This window comes from Pinus tabuliformis, chromosome Q, assembly GCF_031772625.1.
Source record: "Pinus tabuliformis cultivar Carrire ecotype Pingquan chromosome Q, CPIR1, whole genome shotgun sequence".
Classification (NCBI taxonomy): Eukaryota; Viridiplantae; Streptophyta; class Pinopsida; order Pinales; family Pinaceae; genus Pinus; species Pinus tabuliformis.
In genome coordinates this window covers 11122693-11143675 of record NC_142296.1, presented here as the reverse complement: position 1 = coordinate 11143675, position 20983 = coordinate 11122693, and the positions used below count along the sequence as shown (strand labels likewise).

Genomic DNA, 20983 nt, shown 5'->3' with positions numbered 1-20983 from the left:
TTTGCACTTGCCCTCTTATTAAATTAAAGGGTAGTGTGGATGGCTCAAAAATTACTAAGGAACACTGTAATTGAAGAAATATCTTTGCATGGTTTCTTGACAGAGATTGTGACTCGTGAGGCATGCTTAAGAACTTTTCAAATTAAATTATTCAAAGATGCTTAACAAAAGCCTTAATAGTGTGTCGGGTCCTTAAATCTTATGTGAATCAATTTTGCTGGTTCAAGATGGCCTTAATTTCACATTGGGTCCTTTATAACTTTGGTCGACTAGGTGATAAGAACTTTTAAAAGTAGTTGTAATCACAAGAAAATTTCAACAATCCCTAAACATATCCCTCTTTATGACTACTGTCTGTTTTCTGATACCTCATGCTATGTTATTTTCAACACCTCTGCAAATTTTCCATTTGGTAATGGCAATCAACTGATATATGGATGTTAAATAATTGATTGAATGGTCATTTGTGCCCAGCTAACACGCCTATAAATATTAGATAACCTGCCTGTTGAGAGGCGAATATTGTGAAAGAATCACACATCCCGTTATAGCTAGGGTTTGCAAGAGATCACTAATTAAGGCAACTATAACATATTAGCCCTTAGATTAAAAGAGTGTTGAATGGGTTCTAAATGCATTACTATATGCAATGAATTAGAGAAAAAAATTTATTAGGGTTTACTTAAATACAATGAAGCACACAGGTATGGCCTTGTACTAAATACAGCCACACAACAACCTTTATGACTATATAATCTGAATGGGCAATGTGTGGGCATGGTTAGTAGTCGTAAGAATAATACAAATTTAAGAAAAAGAAATAAAAATGTCGTCCATTTAGTAGTGAGTGGAAATATGCGTAGTACATACAATGAATTCAGTGAATATGTATTTTGTGATATACTAGAGTTTACCTTTGAGATTCTTCATCAATACATCTAAGTTTGAGAGGTATCTATTCAGGTGTGATAAATAATGGGTAAACTATGCAGTGGTGGATTATTTATTATTCAAAATTTCCCTTTCATGAAGTTTCTCTATAATTCTCGGCAATCATAGCTAACCTACATAGCCGCAAATATAGATAGTATTTTATGGTATTGTCGGAGCTTGACGAAGTATTTCATTTTCGCTTCCTAATTGGGCTTCCTTAAATCCAAGGGTCAGTTGCAGAAGAAGCTTTATTTACAGAATTGGCAAGGTTGAAGCCCAAGATATGAATAGACTTGAATTCGAACGCAGATACAAGGATTTGAATTTTTAACATCAACGCTTGGGATTAAAAAAAAAAAATTAACACTATCTTGACAGGTCCGAGGGTTTAAGATGGCTCTGATACCAATGTGTGTGAAGCCCTAAATTAAAAATTTTAACAGTGTATAACCATTCAAAATATCAGAATTTATCAATTTGATTGTTGAGTACCTACCTAGGGTTTCTATGGTTGAAGATGGTTCTGATTTGTCGGGGCTCTCACTCTCGCTCTCGCACCCATTATGAAATGATCAAAACCTCCCTACCAAACTGAGCACAATCTCAGTACCCAGCTCCAAAGTACTTCAAATTCAAGGTACTCTGGCCCCCGTGCCCAAAATTTCAAGAACAATGAAAGCTCAATTTGCTTTGTACTGACTTTGTTAAGAATTCTTGCTCTCTGTAAAAACATTTTTCCCTTGTTATGGCCTCCTCGACTCCCTTATATGCTCCATTCAACCGTCCCCATCTCTCCACCACCCCTGCACACTATCTTCTTGGTGCCTCTTTACTATTTGCCACTTGCAATACCTTAGACTCTCTGTCTCCCTTGTGTTTAAAGTGTACTTGCCACCTTTATCATTTTTCTTTTAATTTCATAAGTTCTATATTATGTTTTTTTGTTGTTTAGTTAATATAATGTTTTATGAATATGTTCATTGTTTTATTCATAGTTTTTAATAATTCACTTTATTAAATATTTAAATAAGTTATTTTATTTACTTAATTAAATTATAAATCAAATAAATTCAATTTATATTTTATTATTTCCTTTAATCATATATATAGATATATATGTATATGGGTGGTATGTATCAAAGGCCTCACTTGATATATTTATTATATTATGGTAAGTTAGGAATTTACTTCGATAATTGATTTATTAACCTAATTTAGATATTTTCCAATATTAGTCGGTATGTATACTAGTGCAGTGCATGCGATGCATGCATATGTAGCTATCATATGCATGCCTCGTATGCATGCTAATATTCACATTCTGTTTGTAATTGTAGGACTCCAGCGACCATTACAAGGCCTAGGACCACTAATTACAAAGACTCGGATACTTTTTACAAGGCTTTTGACTTGTGACCTTGGGTTTACAATTGTGATAATGCAAAGTGAAAAAATGTATGTACCCCTGCTGGAATGAGAGGAAACAGTTCCAACAAGTTCAGTCCCAATAGACCCATCCCAAGATCTCCATGTACCCACCTCAACAAAAAAAATGGTCATAACAAGATCATTAGAACAAGCCATAAGGGCAGGACTAGGGTTGAAATGAAATGTAGAAATACAAGCCATGACCAACCACAAGGGTCTGGAGGACCACCTAAGTAAAAAAACACTTTTAGATGGTCCTCTAGAGTCTAAACATGGTCTAGTAAAACAAATGCTATAGCTAAACTATAGATTCAACATCAAAACATTGGCTCATCGTGTCACCCTGACAACTCTCTGAACTCGTGAATGCACATCTGATCATGGATCATCAGTGTTTGACATCTGCTCAAAAAAATGACACACAACTGGATCGACTTTGATGCTGAGACAGCTGTGCAACTGTATTATCCTCATGCAAACTGAGGGGTAGCAAGCAGCAGGGAAGGTTGGGATCTGGCTTGTTGCCTTATTTGGAGTTGGAGGTCTTATGGCACTTGTCTTCATGCAATATATTGACAAGGAAGGAAGCTGAAAAGTAAAGTTGATAGCATTCACATCATGAAATAGGATGATCCTCAAGTTACAAGGGTGACCTGTTTCAAACTTTCAATACAGCTTGGTAAATTCAACTGTAAATAAGTGTATGCATCATTTCAAACATCCCTCATCAAAGCATAACCTATCCTATTAGGTTACGCTGATGATTATACAGTTGATATCAGCTTTTATAAAATATATTTTTAGAATGACAAACCTGGCTATGTAGTCCACATCGAAGCCTAATTCTGCTTCCTGTTGGAGTGGCTCAATCCAAGAGCTTACCAGTGTACGTCCTTTTCTATTTATAATCATGGCTCTTGGCGCAATTGGTTGATTGTCTCTTGCCATTGCTTCCAAAGCTTCCAGCAGTTCAACAGCTCTACCTGGTGCCAAAAGAACACCCATCTAAAATGACATTAGAAAGGAAAATAATCTCAACCCACATAGCAGCCTTTCACATGAGAATAGCTTTGTTTTTTTGTTAAAAAAGGACAAAACCTGCATAGTTGATTTTTTTAAAGTTATAGCAGAATCAAATTGAAAATTCGGGTATTCATCTTTCATATGTACAAATGCTCCATTTCCTTCCATTTGGACATAAACATTATTAATGGAAAATGTATTTTCCTCTGACCAAAAAGGACTGCTACGAGTTCAAAAAGAAAATATTACAAGGATTGTTTCATAGAAATTTAGCATTAGTTTTGAAAGAAAAGAAGATGACAACTAGATTTCAGTAAACAAGCAACAATCTAAAGGCAGTAGGCCAAAAGGTACAATGGAAATTTCAATCAGTCTACAGAATCAATAAAATTAATCAGGAAGTATACATCACTGTGATGTTAGATACCATCGAGAATATCATATTTGTCAGGTTGCTATTGAGTAATCTCTTTTTCCTCAAATTACAAGAACTCTTAATTTCCTAGAAAATTTGGGAGTATTTATTGCATATGTTTTATGTTTTTACATGTAATGGAATATTGCTAGGCTTTTCTATTTGTTCCTTGTCTAAACGCAAATTTTTATTGAAAGTCTTGATGAATTACTGCATTTTTAATCTATTTTCCTTGAAATCCCTAGAAGACCTTCTAAGAGAGATTTTCGTAGTTAATTTCTTCCCTCATAAAAAGATAGCTTGGGTTTGGAAGTAAAAACTAGAGTTTTCCCCCTTACTCCATGCATGAATTTGATATCTCTAAAGTTTAAACCCCTAAGACTCCATCACCCAAGGAGGGAAAGGCACTGGGATCCTAGTTTTGCTCAAAACTCCTTAAAATTTCTGCCTATTTCTCCTTTTAATTTTTCGGCCCTTAAGGAAAACTATTAGGGCTAGGGCAAGAGGCAAATTCAATTAGGGCTTGAGCCATTGCAACATTGGAGCTGATTTGGCTTGATTTCACCTTGATCAACCTTTAACACTAAAAATCTAGCACATTTCATGATGAAAAAGTGGCTCATGAGGGCTAAGATCATTAACCCTAGGCAATTTAGTGCCCTAATAAATCCTACTTTAATACAACGCTTCAACTTAGGGCTTGTTAAAGGCTTGCCATCTCCTTTTGTTGACCATACCTTTAAGTAAGCATTTTCTTTGTGCTCTCAAGTACTCTTTCCAAGGCTTAGTTTATGGTACAATGCTCCTTGACATGAGAATTGTGCCCTAATCCAACTACAAAGCACCTTGCTTAAGTCATTCACATATATCACAATGAACCAGTTGACGTAGAACATCTTTTAGGTGATATATACTAGGAAGCATCCCGTGTGTTGAAATTCCACTAAAGAGTAGGAGCTGAAGTGCTAAGGTGACAATGGAAACCACCTCACTTTTTGTGTGAATGAGACCCATCGCACTTGTCCTTTTGTGACAGTACGACTCAATGTAGTTGCCCTGTGTATTAGGTGCGACTAAGTGCAATTTTCTTTCCTATAAACTGTTAATTTTAGTTAAGAATGGTATGTTCTATGCTTAGCACAATTACTTCAATGTTCCTTTAGCAGCCTAATGACAACTTCAATTTAGTTTTCCAATAGCAATCACATTAACCATAAATCACATTGACAGTAACTGTAGATAGAACATAAAATAAAATGCAGAAGACAGGCCAAGACAAGAGGACACCAGATTTGGTGGATGTGAGGGAGAAACCCCAAGGTGGGGAAAACCCTTTGATCAATTCTTCTTATTATTATATCAAAATGTTCAACACAGAGAGAGAGTGCAAAAGGTCAAAGTTGGCTAAGTCAAAACAACCCTGTCAAATCTGCAGTCAACTGCGGTCAAATTCAGCGCTAACCAAAAAGTCCAAGACGGTAAACACAGCGACAAATCTTACTCTTTGGAGCTCAGTCATACGCAGTCAAACTCGAACTGATAAGGTGGTTAAAGTCAGCCCAAAACAATCCTAAAAATTGTGGTCAAATTTGGTCAACTATGTGGTCAGGTCTGCTGTCAACCCTGCTGTCAGCCCTCAGTCAAAGTGCCCAAAAATTCTCGGTTCCTATGCCGAATTATACGGCCTGCAAAAAATGAAATTTTCCCACAAAAATCGCAGTCAAAGTGCTCAGTCAATGCTGGTCAAACTCCTGCAATTTTCCCAAAAAAATTGTCCTTTTGCCACACGTGTGAGAGAGAGACAAGATCTGCCCAATAGTTGTACGAACCAATGAGAGAAGGAGCGAAGAAATGTGTGTGATGATGATGCCAAATGAGGTGAGAGGGCACTTCTATTTATAGAAGTCATTGAGGGTGAAGAGTCACGTCCATTGGGCTTCATGAGCCTACATGATGATATGGCCAACCTAAACAATTTGCATGTGTGGGCATAAATTCAAAAATACACTTCTGCTTGTCCAAATTGGATGATCTTTATATCAATTTTGGTCCTTTCAATAAGAGTAATTTAATGCAAGCATCATCTCCATCAAATGAGTTGTCCCAAGCTGGAATTTGGCCCTAGTTGCCAATTTTAACACTCCCTCCCAACTAGGGAGAATTCCACCTGCCAATCCATGTTGGAATTTCTAAGTCTAACTATTAGAAACCCTTCATGTACTTTTCTGATTTATTTCTGCCTACTTGTTCTAATTAATTAACAAGTTATTTACCATGTAAATACTGAAAATAAGTACAAGTACACATGCTCAACACATTACAGATCATCAACTGAAGGAAACAAAACAAGCACACAAGTGACACCGCTGTTTTTGGACCAATGTCCCCGGGAAAACCCAATGCAGGAAAACCAATGCAGCTATCTGAGGGTTTTAATTATTAAGCAATTTCATAATACAATCTAGGTGCCAAAAATGGCTCACCCAACATAGAATAATCTTGGCAATAGTACCTCTCAGTGGGAGACAAATGTTCCAGCTAAAACCCCGGATAAACACTCCGACAGCTCCGAGTTCCAATCTACCTCACGAAAACCCCAACGTCAACCTCTAGGGATTGCGTCAACCCTTTCTGGCCTAGCGTCACCCTAGCTCGCCCTGCATCAGCCCTTAGAGCCTCTGCATCCCCCAGGCTGGCTCTCTAAGGCACTGTGCAGCTCCTGGCTACCTCTGCGTGAGCCCTGGCTGGCTCTGCGTGAACCTCTGGCTAGCTCTGCGTCCCTCTCTCCCAGCTTCTGCGCTGATCCTTGCGGTACTATCTCTACCTCTCTGCTTCTGTATTCACTGCCCCTTAGCTACAACTCTGATCACTCTTTTGACTTCCTCAGCGAACCTTGCCCCAAAAAATCGAAATCTTGATCAACTTGGTGTGTTCTCCAAGTGACCCTCAAGCCTCCTCTTATACTTTTCTCATTGACAATTCAATGGCCGAGATTAATTCCCTAATCAACGGCTAAGATTAACTTTGGCTTGATCCATGACTTTGGACCCTTCTAACACAGTTTTATATTAATTCACATTAATATTTTTCCTAAGTTTAGACTTAGGGACTCCATTAAAAATATTAATTATTCTAATATCTCCCAAACTAGTTAGGTTCTGCCCAAACCATTTCTAGGTATTGGAGATCTCATGTGCTTTAGCCTCTCCAACAATTTTCGCGGTTAGAGCACATCTGATGCTACCCCAAATCAACACTCCCTCTTAGTGAGGATTGTGCTCTAGTAATACTCCTCACTGAGCATCACCCTGATCATTCGGCATCGGTCCCTGTGCTGATGCTAGGCTTTCTGCCCAGCATCCTCTGCACTGATGCATCATGTACTGCTACCCATGGCCCTGCCACTGCCACTATTGCATCCGTACAACAGCTCCCTCTGCATCTGTGCTGTTGCCCATGGCCCTACCACTACCATTGCTCCAACTGCAACCCCTCTCATCATGTTGCCCATAGCACTGCTATACTGCAACTCAATTACTGATAAGTAAGTAACTGATCTCCCAACTCTAACATCTCCATCAAGCTAGAGACACTCCCGATGTTGAAGCTCCCTCTGTCATTGACAAGTGCTCCCTCTCTGACCTCTGCGCTACTACAGCAACTCTGTGCATCTCACACTGCTGCCTCACGCTGTCCTGGGACTCCTACACTGTAGCTCCCTCTGTCGCTCCATCCGCATCCGTCTCTACTAACATCTGCCAGTTCTGCTACTCTTCTTCGGGGCTCCCGTAGCAAGGTATGATCCAAGAGGTTGGGTACGTCGAGGATCCTAGCCCTCATCGCCTGTAGTCTCTCTGACTACAGCTCGATGTCTCCCCACTTCCTCTCAAGTGGTGTATGAGCACTCATGGCACAGTCATCATCTGCCTCCACTTCCTTCTCTACCCTTGTTGGCACAACCTTGGTCTCGGAAGCCTCTCCCTTTCTCATCTTCCTCGGACACTGGCTCGCATAGTGACCCAATTCCCCACAGTTGAAGCATTTGACCTTGGAGAGGTCCTTCTTCCATTTCTCTTGCTTTCCCTCAGCTGCTAGGGCAGCATCCTCTTCTTCCTCCTTGATTCTAATCCCCTTGCCGCTGCTTCCCGCCTTGCTTAGCCTTCTTATCTCTTCTTGGTGAAGAGTTGCCCACATTTCCTCCCAATCTGAAAGGGTCACCCTGCCAGTATGCTCTGCACAAACACCTCCCAGTCTTCTGAGATTGCGTTCAGGACTGTTCTCACCATCAATTCTTGATCCGGCGTGGTCCCTATGGAAGTCAGCTGATCTTGGATCTCCTTCAATCGACCGAGGAAAGTGTCGATTTGTACTCTCTTCTACATTTGGTATGCCAGCAGCTGATTTTCTAGTAGCATCTTCCTCTGCACAGAAGTATGCTGATACAATTTCTTTAGGGCCTCCCACATCTCATTTGTTGTATTCTTCTCGGCAATATGTGGTACTACATGGTCCTTGACCCCGTCAAGGATGATGCTCTTAGCCCTCGCCATTGCGTCCTTATAATTATCGTTATCAGTCAGGTCAACTAGGACCGCTATTGTCCTCAAGGTGAAGTGCTTGAGACGGTTCCTATCTAGAACATATAAGATTTTGGCCTTCCAGACTACGAAGTTTGAGGCTTCATCCAGTCTGTCTTGGTCTCTTACCCCGTTCACTGCCATCTCACTGCTCCTCTACTTCCCTCCTGGAAGTTCTCGATGTGACTACCTTTGAGCCTCGATTTCCCTCCTGGAAACCCCTCTGTCAATGTCAAGATGCCCCCACTCTGATCCTTAGTGCAGCTTGATTTGAAGAGCCCAACTTGATTTGATCCTGGGCTTATCATAAGATTTTTATTGGTGATACATGAAGGGTTTTGGGCGAAGCACCTCCGTTTAAATTTAAAATTTCAAAAATTTTATGTGCTAAATTGATAAGTTTGGCTTTTAAGAGCCTTAAATTATCATATCTGGGAGTGGAATTGGACTCACACTCGCCAGATCTGGTAGATCTTCTATTCCTGTGCATAGATCTATAAATTTTGTTAATTTTTCTGACTTGGGTTTCTAGGGTTTTTATTTATTTTTGTATATCCAGGTTCTGGGTGTTTGTGTTTTCAGGTACTGGTTGCAGATATCAAAGTCAAGTTTGATTAAAAGCCAAATCTAGGCCTTGGAGAGTAAGATCTGGCCTCAAAACCAGCTTTTGCAGGGCCATTATTTTTGCAGTCCAAGGGTTTTAAAATATTTTAAATCTGGAAAAAATCTTACGAGGGTTTCATTGATAAATCTGAAGCACAAGAGTGAAATTTGTTTCTTCTAGGTTGTTTAGAGTTTGGGTTGTCTTCCTGAGGCTTTTCGAAATCGTTTTGAAATCGTTTCTGTTGCCTAGGGTTTTTCAACAAAAGATTTTCAGATTTGCTTTAGTGCCTTGCTATTATTCTTGTTGGGTTTTTCCTCTTCTCTAAGAGATTTTCGAAATTTGTTTTACTGTCATTCAACCACCAACAAGTTTATTCGAGTTTCCTAACCTGCCAATCCGCAGCCAAAACCATTGCTACAGCTATTTCTTCATCTGTGTGCTTCCACCAGCCCTCATCGGGCGGATCCCTGTCACTGCAGCCGCATTCTCTCGCTATCAGCCCTTTCCATCCATGTTGTTCAGCTTCTAACAGCTCCGCTCCATTCCGTTGTCTAATTTGCTCATCGAACTCTGCTCTCGACTTTTCCTGCGTCCATCCCTCACCCTCTCGCTTTTTGCTGCTATCTTGTATGCCATCATTGTCCAGATCCCTCAACCCCTCATGCAACTCCATTCATTGCACTCCTGCCTTGATCCGATCTCCAGTCCACGCTCAACCCGCAGCCTCCTTCATTCCTCCATTCCACTGCCATACTTTGCTCCCTATCCGCATCCATTTACCTGTGTGTTGCCAAAACCTGCAAATAAAAAGATGGACCATCCTTTGAGCTCCATTCTCCTAGCCATCGAAATCCTTCCACGCTGCCGTAGACTTGCAAATCACTCTGTCTGCCCATCTTCCCTCTTCCTTCCGTCGTCAGGCCTAACCTGCATTCATAAAATCTGGTTTTCGATTTATTTTTGATCTTTGGTTTGTTGGTAACATAGGGATGGATAGGTTTAACGTCTTATTTATTTTAACGATTTATTTTTTTCATTATTAGTTTAACTTTTGTTTCTTTTCCTTTTTCAATTATGGGATTCGATTTTTATTTGTTAGGTTTAAGTGTATACTATGCCTAGGGCAATTTATTTCAATCTTCATAGTTAGCTCAATATCTTTTCCAGAATAGCAATCACAACAACAATAAAGTAAACTGTAGATAGAACATAAACATAAATCACAGAAGACAAGCCAAGACAAGAGGACACAAGATGTGGCGCTAGCCAGGGACAAACCCCAATGTGGGGAAACCCTTGATCAGTGCTTCTTATATATTCTTCAATAGTTCAGCGGAGAGAGAGAGAGATAGTACATTTACAACATAAGTCAACACTTCGACTTTCTAGACTCATCTCTACATGAGATCACTTGAAGACATGTTGCTTCAACTGATTCTCCAAGGTGACTCCTTCAACTATCATTGTGCTGCATCTCGTCCACATGCTGCACCTCACTGTGCTGCACCATGCTACGCTCATCATCACAGTGCTGGACCTAATGACCATGTTATGCACTTCATGTTGATGCTCATGTCACTATGCTGCTCCAATCACGGATCTGCACACAATGTTGCGCTCATCATCACAGTGCTGGACCTAATGACCATGCTATGCACTTCATCATTGATCTGCACTCATCACTGATCCACACTCCTCATGCTGCACCATGCTGAGCTTGCACTATGCTGCATCCAAATGCATGCTACACACATCATGTTGCTGCACCATATCACCATGGTGTTGCGCTAGCTGTCTCTGCTTCATGAGATTGGACTCAGTCAATCATAGTTTGCAGTTGTCATCATGATGACTGGTTAGGGCACCAAGCAGTCCTCCAACAGTCATCAAAATAGCCTAGGACAGCTATTGGGATATCCTGTTGATCTGGGTATATAAATAAACCCTCAAACATTCATAAACAAACCTTGACTGTGGTGTTATCGCTTGCGGCCTAACACACAGTCTTCCTATAGCTTCCAGGCAGCAAAAACATTATACTTGTTCCTCCAACAGACCTGATCTAGAGCTGCTCTAAATGGCCCTCTTACAAGAAGAAAACGCAGACAAAACGATGCCTAAACCCATGCCTAGGAACAACCTTCTTTCATGCTGTTATCAGAACTATTCTTGTTGCGCTTAGGGAACTTTTGCTGCGGCCTAAGGTCAGTGAATGGCTGCAGATTATGGCTCCTCAAATCTACTGCTAAGTCTTCTTCCTTTGTTGCGTATTAGGCCTCCATAGACTACGGCTTTAGGCTTCTTTATTACTGTGGATTTAGGGTTCTCTTAACAGTGAATCAGGTTTCCTTTATGACTACGTATTAGTATCTCTTAGATAGCGTATTAGGACCTTTCCTAACTGTAGATTAAAACCTTCTTCTAGATCTCGGTTGAGCCTCCTTTATACAGCGTATGTAGCTGCCCCTTGACTGCGGCTTACTGGGTATAGGAGCCTCCCTCTTGTCTGCAGCTAGGGCTTCTTAAGATCTCAGATAGGCCTCCTCTATACAGCGTATATGAGCCTCCTTCAACTGCGAATATAGGGGTGCATTAGACCATCTTTTGTTGCAACTAGGGCATGGCTAGATCCCCTTCAACTGCGACTAGGTGTTCCTCCCTTCAACTGTGTCTAGGGCACCTTGACTTGCTGCGTAGAACCCTTTCTTCACTGCGTTAAAATCTCCTCCATGATAGTGTTAGGATCTAGGGCATCCTCTAGGGCAGTGTATCCTCTTTAGATCTCTCCTCCCACCAAAACCCAAAGATAAATGGAGAGGAAGACATCACCAAGAGGATTTGTGTCCAAATGACTTTCAAGGCACCTCTATTTATACTAAAATGTTGAGCACAAGAGGGCTTTATTTGGTTGCTGGCCTACTTTGACGAATTCTCCCATAACACAAATAAATTCATATCTCCATGAATACTTATCGGAATCGGATGATCTTTATATCAATCCTACACCTCTCGATGAGAGGGATCCAAGAAAAATATCAGCTGCCATTAATAACATGACTCACATGGAGTTTGGCCCTAGTTGTCAATTTTAACACTCCCTCTAAACTAGGGAGAATTCCATACGTTGATCCATATGTCTAACTGTTCTATCTCTGCCAGCAGTGCCCTGCATTGCTCTGCTCTACTGAGCTCTGCTCAATTCTGCTCTGCTCTGCTGAGCTCTGCTCAATTCTGCTCTGCTCTGCTGAACCATGAAGAAGAAGAATTGATCGAGAATGTCTCATACCATTCTCTACTGACCCGAAGCCAATTTCATCTGAAGAGAGTGTGTCACATCTCTCTTACTGACCCGAAGTCAGTTTTATTGATCCCAAATCAATATCACAAGAGAGTGTCTCAAACCACTCATGCTGATCCCAGATCAGTTGGAGGTCATCCTAGCATAAGGAGTACGGTAGATACAATGATGCGTCTATCCATAGTACTAATATGGTCCCTAACTCCATTTCCATGCTCATTGATCAGATGAGAGGTACTTCCCATGAGTCCCAGACTGCATGCGTAGGATGCCTCGACAAGAGAGCTAATCATCCTGTCCCATAGGAGAATGAATCATCCTAGCTCATAGGAGAATGAATCATCTTGTCCCAAAGTCGCCTCGAGGTATCACAGGGAAAGGTTGAACCTTTCACCCTGTACATAGCACACCACCAGGGAAGGGTGAGTCGCCCTGTGGCCGTATGTCACTCCAGTAAGTACCCCAAGCACCCAGAGCTCCCAGAGCTCAAAGATGCAACATGCAGGACCCTTATAAGAAGGTCTCTCAATGACTCCAAGTCGTTCGGGAAAGTCACAGATTTGACCATTTCCCAGGGCTTTGACAAAATGTCTGCGACTTGTACATCAGTCTCAATGCAATGGAGCCTCCTTGCTCATCGACTTACCATATCCTTAATAAGGTAGTATCTGATGTCTATCTGCTAGAGCAATCATCGAATACGGGATTCCTCAACAATTGAATTCTCCCCCTGGTTGTCACAGAGGACCACGGCGGTATTCATCATATGTACAAACAGCTCATTAAAGAGCTTGCACAACCAAGCAGCTTCATACAAGATCATACTCGTAGCTATGTATTCAGTCTTGGCGGTGCTTATTGCAACCAACTTCCGCTTCCTGCTCATCCATGATATCAAAGCAGAACCCAAAGAGAACCAACACTGAGAAGTGCTCCAGTGATCCCCCACACTGCCTGCCCAATCAGCATTCAAATAATCATGCAGCTTCATATTTCCAGCAGTGTATCTCAATCCATAAGAGGTTGTGCCCCAAACATATCTTAGAAGATTCTTGGCACCAATCTAGTGAAGCTCAACCAAATATGAGCTCACCATGCTAACTGCAAAACATATGTCCGGACAGAAGTTCACCAAGAACATCAATGCAAATTTTTTTATGAAACTTAGAGCCATTTCTCAAATCTGATCCGGCATTATCACCATATAACTTCTGAAAGTGTTAAAATTGGCAACTACGGCCAAACTCCGTGTGGGTCATATTATTAATGGACGCTGATATTTTTCTTGGATCCCTCTCATCGAGAGGTGTAGGATTGATCTAAAGATCATCCGATTCCGATAAGTATTCATGGAGATATGAATTTATTTGTGTTATGGGACAATTCATCAAGGTCGGCCAACAACCAAATATACCCCACTGGTGCTCAACGTTTTAGTATAAATAGAGGTGGTCTTCAAGTCATTTCAACACACACTTGGGATCTCTTCCTCTCTCTACTTGTCTTTGGGTTTTAGTAGGAGGAGAGATCCTAAGGGATAACGCTACCCTGATCCAGAGGGCAAAAAAGTTGGAACTGCCGGAAAAGCCGGAACTACCGGAAAAGCCGGAAAAGCAAGAACTGCCGGAAAAGCCGGAACTTCCGGAAAAGCCAGAACTGTTGGAAAAGCTGGAACTGTCTGAAAAGCCAGAAAACCCAGAACTGTCGGAAAAGTCGGCACTGTCGGAACTGCCGAAAAAGCCGAAAAAGTCGGAACTGTCGGAAAAGCTGGAAAAGCCGAAACTGCCGGAAAGCCGGAAAAGCCGAAACTGCTAGAAAAGCCAGAAAAGCTAGCAAAGCTGGCACTGCCTGAAAAGCCGGAACTTCCGGGAACAACCAAAATTGCCGGAACTACCGGGAACAACCAGAACTGCCGGGAACAGCTAGAACTGCCAGAACTGTCGGGAACTGTCGAAACAGCCGGAGCATTTGTCTCCGAAGTAGAGCAGCATGCAAGGGACAACTAATTAACATTGGGACAGTTGTATGGTACTTAGCAGCAAATACACCAAGCATGCAATGTTACAGCTAGCATGCTAGGGACAGCTAGCATGCAACAGCAAGCATGCTAAGGACAACAAGCATGCTAGGGACAACAAGCAAGCTAGGGACAACAAGCAAGCAAGATGCAGCATAGTGATGATGGGTGCAGCATGGTGCAGCACGGTGAGGTGCAGCATGATGACGAAATGCAGCACAACGATAGGTGGAGACACCTTGGAGAATCAACTGAAGCAGCATGTCTTCAACTGATCTCATGTATCATCTTCTTAGAGATGATCTATGCTCTTATCTAGATAAGTCAAAGTGTTGACTTCTGTTGTAAATGTACTATCACTCTCTGTCTGCTGAACTATTGAAGAACATATAAGAAGAATTGATAATGGGTTTCCCCATATTGACCACTACGTGTCAACTACCCATAGAAGTACACCCCCTTTTTTGACAAAAGGGATAGCACTTGATCAACATGTCTGTGCCATTCGACTGTCATCATCAGCCTGATCATGTTATGTTGTAAACCCAATCTGCATGTGTAAATTGTAAATAATCTTAGCAGATCTGAGTCATATATGTAAATTGCCTAGGCAAACCTGATTTTATAGTCATAATCTACGTTCCAGAAGGTTTTTTGTCTCATCGATCCATGATCAGAAAAGTTTTCCTTCAACCTAACCTCAAAGTTGGAATGAATTTTGTCATTAGAATCTTAGGGGAATCCTAGTGCGCTTCGAGTCTATGTAAAAGTTATTTGGAAATAATTCTAACTATTTGGTTAGGTTATTACAAATTGCTTGATCTGCTAGATTATATTTATGTCGCAAGACTGGGTGGTCTATGAGGGTCTATGTCAAATGGGTTTTTCCCCTTGAGATGTAAAATTCTAAAGTCATGATGTAAAGTGTCTTGAGGGTTAGAAAATGTTTTATCCCCTCATAAGTCCTAAGTCCTAGGTCCTAGGTGATTTTTCCAAAGGCTAGGTTCAAGGATCCAAAAATAAAAAAAAAATAAAAAAAATAAAAAATATAATATATATATATATATATATATATATATATAATATAAAAATAATAAAAAATAATTAAATTAAAAAATCAAAATAACTAAAAAATTAAAATAAAATAAAATTTAAAAAATAAATTAAAAATAAATAAAAAAATTTGAAAAATAAAATAAAATAATAATAAGTGAAAAGTTTTGAGAAAATAAATGCAAAGTTTTAATTTTTTAATATATTAAAATGCATTTAAAATTTCGACGGATGAGATTAAAAGGGATTTTGATCCTCATTGACGGTCAAGATCATTTTGACATGGATCACTCGAACTAGCTGTTGGGATTTTTTCATTTAAATAGGGTGTCAGGGGTCATTTGAGACAGATTCGATCTGTGAGTCTTGTGCTAAAAAAAACTCTCTTGTAGTCATTTTTTGTGCAATAAAGAAAGACTTTGGGGTTGAAATCTTGCTGGTGTTACTCTTCTGGAAATGCTGTAAGATGTTTTATTTTTCTGCATAATTTTATTTTCAGCCATAGATAATAGCTTGATGAAGATTGATCTAGGCACAGGTATCTTGTCTGATCTCTGGGGTTTGAATGATAGTTTAATTTCTGAAATATAATGGCAAGTATCTCCATTTGATCTGAATTTCACTGTTGTTTTCTCCCTCTATGTTACTGGTTGATTTAAGCTGTGCAGGATATCCTTAGTTTTGAGTTTACCGGGCATTAGGGGAAGTTCTCGGCTGAACCAGCCAACTCCTGGATTGCATTTCTTGAAAGAGCCCAGCTAGTTTTAATCCCGGGCTTATCATTTGAAAAAAAATTATGAATGCATGAAGGGTTTTCTGAAGTATCTCACATTAAATTTAAATTCTGAAAATATTATTGTGGATTATTGACAAATCTGGCTGCTTAAGAGTCGAAAATCTGTAAATATTGTAAATTTTTACTGGTTTTAGGGTTTTCAGTTTTGTTTCTTGCACATTTTATTTCTGGGTGTTCGGTTTTTGCAGGTTGCAGGTTCGAAGAAAACATTTTATCTGAAGCCGGATCTAGGCCCTAAAGGGTAAGATCTAACCTCAGGATCATCTCTAGCAAAAATATTCACTTCAGATGTGGAAATTTCTTGTGGGGTTTTCATCAAGGAAATCTGAAGCGAAAAGATTCAATTTTTTTAAGGTTTCTAGAGAATCTGGAGGGTTTTCTGATCCATCTTTCTGCTGCGGCCTGGGGTGTATCTGTTTGCTGCCTGGGATTTCAATTTGACAGAAATTTCCGAATTTTTTTTTTATGACAAGTTTTGGGATTACCGGTCCATCTCCACACAGCAAACTTCCTCAGCTCCATTCACGCTGCCTTCTTCCTCACCAGCGAACTCTCTTCAACCCGCAGTCTCATCTTGCCTCTGCGTTTTTCCTCCATCTCCCCACAGATCTCCTCACTACTCGCTCCACTGCCCTCACTTCTCTCGCTGCCCTCCATCCGTGCGTTCTGTTGTCCAAACCCTTCACGTGTTTTTTCCCAAGCCGCCATTGCTGCCAGATCTGCGTGGCTCCTATATCAAACTATCTCCATATTGTAATGCCCATAAACTGGAAAACAGGAAGCATGAAAATATAATTTGCACTTACCTGAACTGCTAGCTGACCCCGTGGAGTTGTCGATACCCTGAACTGCTAGCTGATCCCGTGGAGTTGTCGATACCGCTGATGTTGAGCTCCAATTACCAGGAGACCAATTCCACCCAGCCTGATTGAGCAGAGGCTGGCTGCTCAATCCAGCAAGCTTCTCACAGAAGCCCACTGTCCCCAGTGCCTAGAACCTCAGACGGATTCAAGTTCTTCTAATAACAAATCTCTCACACTGAATTCCTCCTCTAGTTTCACTGTTCCATCTCCCCCCCCTCTGCCTGGCTCAGCCCTGCGGTTTTATAATTTGCGGGCTTGGCGGTGGCCGCCCTCCCCTTGCGGCCACCGCTCTTCCTCCTTCTGCCACGCCTCCGCATGCATTTTCCGACTCACTGCTATTTATTCGCCTCAGCTATATGGTATACAAGCATTTGTTACATAGCCATGCGATATATGCGTCTTTTATATAAGGTCTGAATTATTATTTTCATTATGAAGGTTAGGTCTATTTTTACTATAAAGTTAACTTTTATGAAGTTTAAATTCTATATATTTTATAAAGTTTTAAATTTATATTTATTATAAAGTTTAATTCTATATATTTTATAAAGTTTTAACTTTATAAAGTTTAATTCATATATTTTATAAAGTTTTAAATTTATAAGGTTTAATTCATATTTATTTTATAAAGTTTTAAATTTATAAGGTTTAATTCATATTTATTTTAAATATGAAGTTTTAGAACTTTAATTTAGATGGGTCATTACATACACTCCCCCTTCAGAAAACTTCGTCCCGAAGTTAGAGTTTCTTATGTTATCTGATTACTTATGATAGTAATCAGTACCCCTTTCTTATATGTTAAAATTTTGTTTTAATATCAAGAGACTATAAAATTAGAGTTTTAGGTTTATGACTTTAATGGATAATCTTACCCTACCCAGGTTCCCAAGCTATTCTAGAATCATCCTATCCTTCCTAATCTCTTCCGCTCCCATCCCATCCGTCTTCTACTGGAGTATGCCATGGCGTCAGTTTTACTGACCTAACCATTCATAAACTCTAAGGTGACAGCGTCGATTATACCGACCTGATTCCCAGTAGGCATCCGGCAGTCATCATCACACGTCTAGGGGAGCGTGATTCACACAATCCTCCCATGACTCCAGGGTTCGGAGGATAAACGGTGGGCAACACCTCCACCCCTCCCAGTAGAACCTAGGGTTAACACCCTATCATAGAATCACTTGGAGCTTGAATCGTTCTGAGGTTCTGTCATCACGTGGTCATCCCGGTAACTGTCTATTACCTGCAATCATACACTTATCCATGCATCCGTAAAATGTGCATCAGCATATCCAAAATAACTCACATATTATTCCCTTATTAATTCATTCATGATACTACAGTACAACCTATTTTTCCATATCCCATGCATGTCTTTTGACCTTCATCCAGAATGTATTCACTTCCTGATTTCTATCCCATGATCATATTGACATGTATAAATAAATCAGATCTATAATATCTTAATTTCTATCAGAAGTAAAATCATTCAACTGTATTAACTTTACTTCGACAACTATAATTTAGTAAAATGAACCATATATATTGTTTTGGTATCCATGTACCAGCAGGAATTAAACATGTATTATGCCACAAAATTTCACGTTTATCCATAATCATTCAAAAGTTTCTGAGTTTCTGATTGTAGTGAAGTAAATATATACTAAACATAGTTTAAAGTTCTTCAAAATTGACATAGATTAGGGTAACTTTGACATATGTCCTCTGTATTTTCCCAAGCTGCTGATCCAGGACTATACTTGTCCCAATGGACCCTAACTTGGTCCACCAGGCGGTTCCTCAGCTTTCGAACCCTACGTCCCAGTATACGTAATGGTTCGACCGTTACGATTCCCTTGTTCCATACTTGAAGATCCCGCTATAGTGGGTTGATGCGCTGCTTGGTCGTTGCTAAATACTGCATGAATTCTATGATTATCTTGATTGTTTGATATTGGTCCCTCTCCAGTCCTATGTGACATATTTGACGAAGCTTCGGGGCAATCCCGTTGAAAATGCGGTCCCCCACATCCCCAACAATTTAGCGGCATTGATCCTCTTGACTCAGGACGTGAATTTCTAGAGAACGAGCTTCGTCCTCTCATGCCGATTTCTCTCAAATTTCTACCTCTGTTGGCAGTCCCGTGAGATGACCATGACCTAGCGTTTGATGATTCCGAGGCTATAGTGTTTACTGTCATGGGAGCTCTTGTTACAATATTTCTAGAGGTAGACTTGTTATCGTAAGGTGGCCTTGAGCTACCTCCGTTGATAAAGTTTCGAGGAGTCTTTCCAGGAAATCTTGATTGAAAAGGTTCTGCTAGCCCTATCTCTTGTCTGATTCCAAGGTGCTCTTCTGCATAACGACTACACTCAACCGCCTCAGCTACTGATGACGGTTTCCACATGCTTACCAAGGCTCTAATGCGAGGATTTAATCCAAATATGAAGCGTTCAGCTTGACGTTCATCAGAATCTAAGTAGTGAATGTATTTTACAAGCTCCATAAACCTAATCTCGTACTCTTCCACCGTTTTATTTCCCTGAATTAATGTATGAAAGGCTCTCGCTTGCTGTTGTTGAAAGTATGGAGGTAAATACTTTGCGCGGAACCTTTCCTCAAACAGTTCCCAAGGGACATTATCCGATGTAAGGTGCAGCTGCTTCTCCAGATTTCCCCACCAAATTAAGGCACTCTCCTTTAATTGAAACACGGCAATTTTTGTTTTTGCCGAAGAAGAATATTCTCTTAACCTAAAGCATCAGTTCATTCCTTCTAACCATGCTTCAGCGCGTTCACCCGCTCGACCTCCTGAGAATTCTGGGAGTCTAATTTTCTGAAGCTCCCTGGAAATGTCTTCTTTTGGTCTTCTGGGCTCATAATTATTTGGTTCTACTGAACTGGTGGCTACATGGTGCAATTCCTCTTTGGTTTTAGCCTTAGTTGATTCCTTTAATGTCTCCAATAAGGCTTCCAAAGAGTTCATTATCACAGTCAACTCTGGCGCTCGGGCGATTGATGTTGATGGTGGTGCCGATGGGGATGATGATGGCGACGGTGGCGGCATTAATGGTGATGATGCTGCCTTGTCACGTCGTCATCGCTCATAAGTCTTTACCATTGTAATGGTCCCTGAACACATAATAAAATTCCTATAAAAATTTGAGGTGGATAACCGAATTTTAACACACAATTTTCTTTTGCAACTTCACATTTGTAAACGGGTATAGTTTTGCTATTTTTATCCGCTAGGCGGATCTTACTGGTACCAAGGTCAAGGAGGGTGGTCTCGCGACCTCCTTGTCCTAATGCAGGGTATTCGATCCTAATATGAATAATGCAGAAGTATGGAGGAATCACATGAATAATACTGTAATGAATTCATTTAAAGATTTTTCAAATACAAAACACCCAGATTCTTCAACTTGGATATGGTGACAAGGCAAGGAGCATTAACAAGCTTGCTCGTTTGGCCCGCAAGCAAGGTCTTTATGATGTGTCACTGAGCTGAACAAAATGCTGGCTATTTCACACGGGAGATCAAGCACGAAAGATTTGTGAGAATAAGAGGACAAGCAAAAACTGATTTAGAAATGAGAGGGGAATTAAGAACTGGGATCAATTTAATTAATAGTACCAATCTGGAAAATTTTCCAAGTCAGCACCGAACAGAGATTTTCTGCCTTAAGGGAGATTATTTCCAGAAAATGAATAACGGTACCTATGCTAATGAAATTAAGATATCTGATCTTGTTTCTTGATGAAATATTTCTGGTTTTAACAATAATTTCTGTTATCATATGATTTTTTTTTTTAGATTTTACTAGTTTTGATTGTGACTTGGAGCCATTAGGAATGAGACTTATTATTTAAATTTCTCTGAAGTTCAAAAATTGCCTTCATATACATAGATATGAAGGCAAGATATGAGCCATCTCTGAGCTATATTCTCATGATCGAGACTCCGTA

The 20983-nt window shown here is 40.2% G+C and overlaps 1 protein-coding gene across 5 annotated transcripts in view; it reads right to left on the bottom strand.

Annotated features, from left to right (window-relative positions):
- The window catches only part of PTAC3 (plastid transcriptionally active 3), a 461439-nt gene that overhangs the window by 145515 nt on the left and 294941 nt on the right, over nt 1–20983 (bottom strand). For all 5 annotated transcript variants that reach the window (XM_089383741.1, XM_089383742.1, XM_089383743.1 and 2 more), the window contains exon 8: nt 3176–3344. In XM_089383741.1, coding sequence (XP_089239867.1) covers nt 3176–3344 — 169 coding nt within the window. The remainder of the gene's footprint in view (nt 1–3175; nt 3345–20983) is intronic.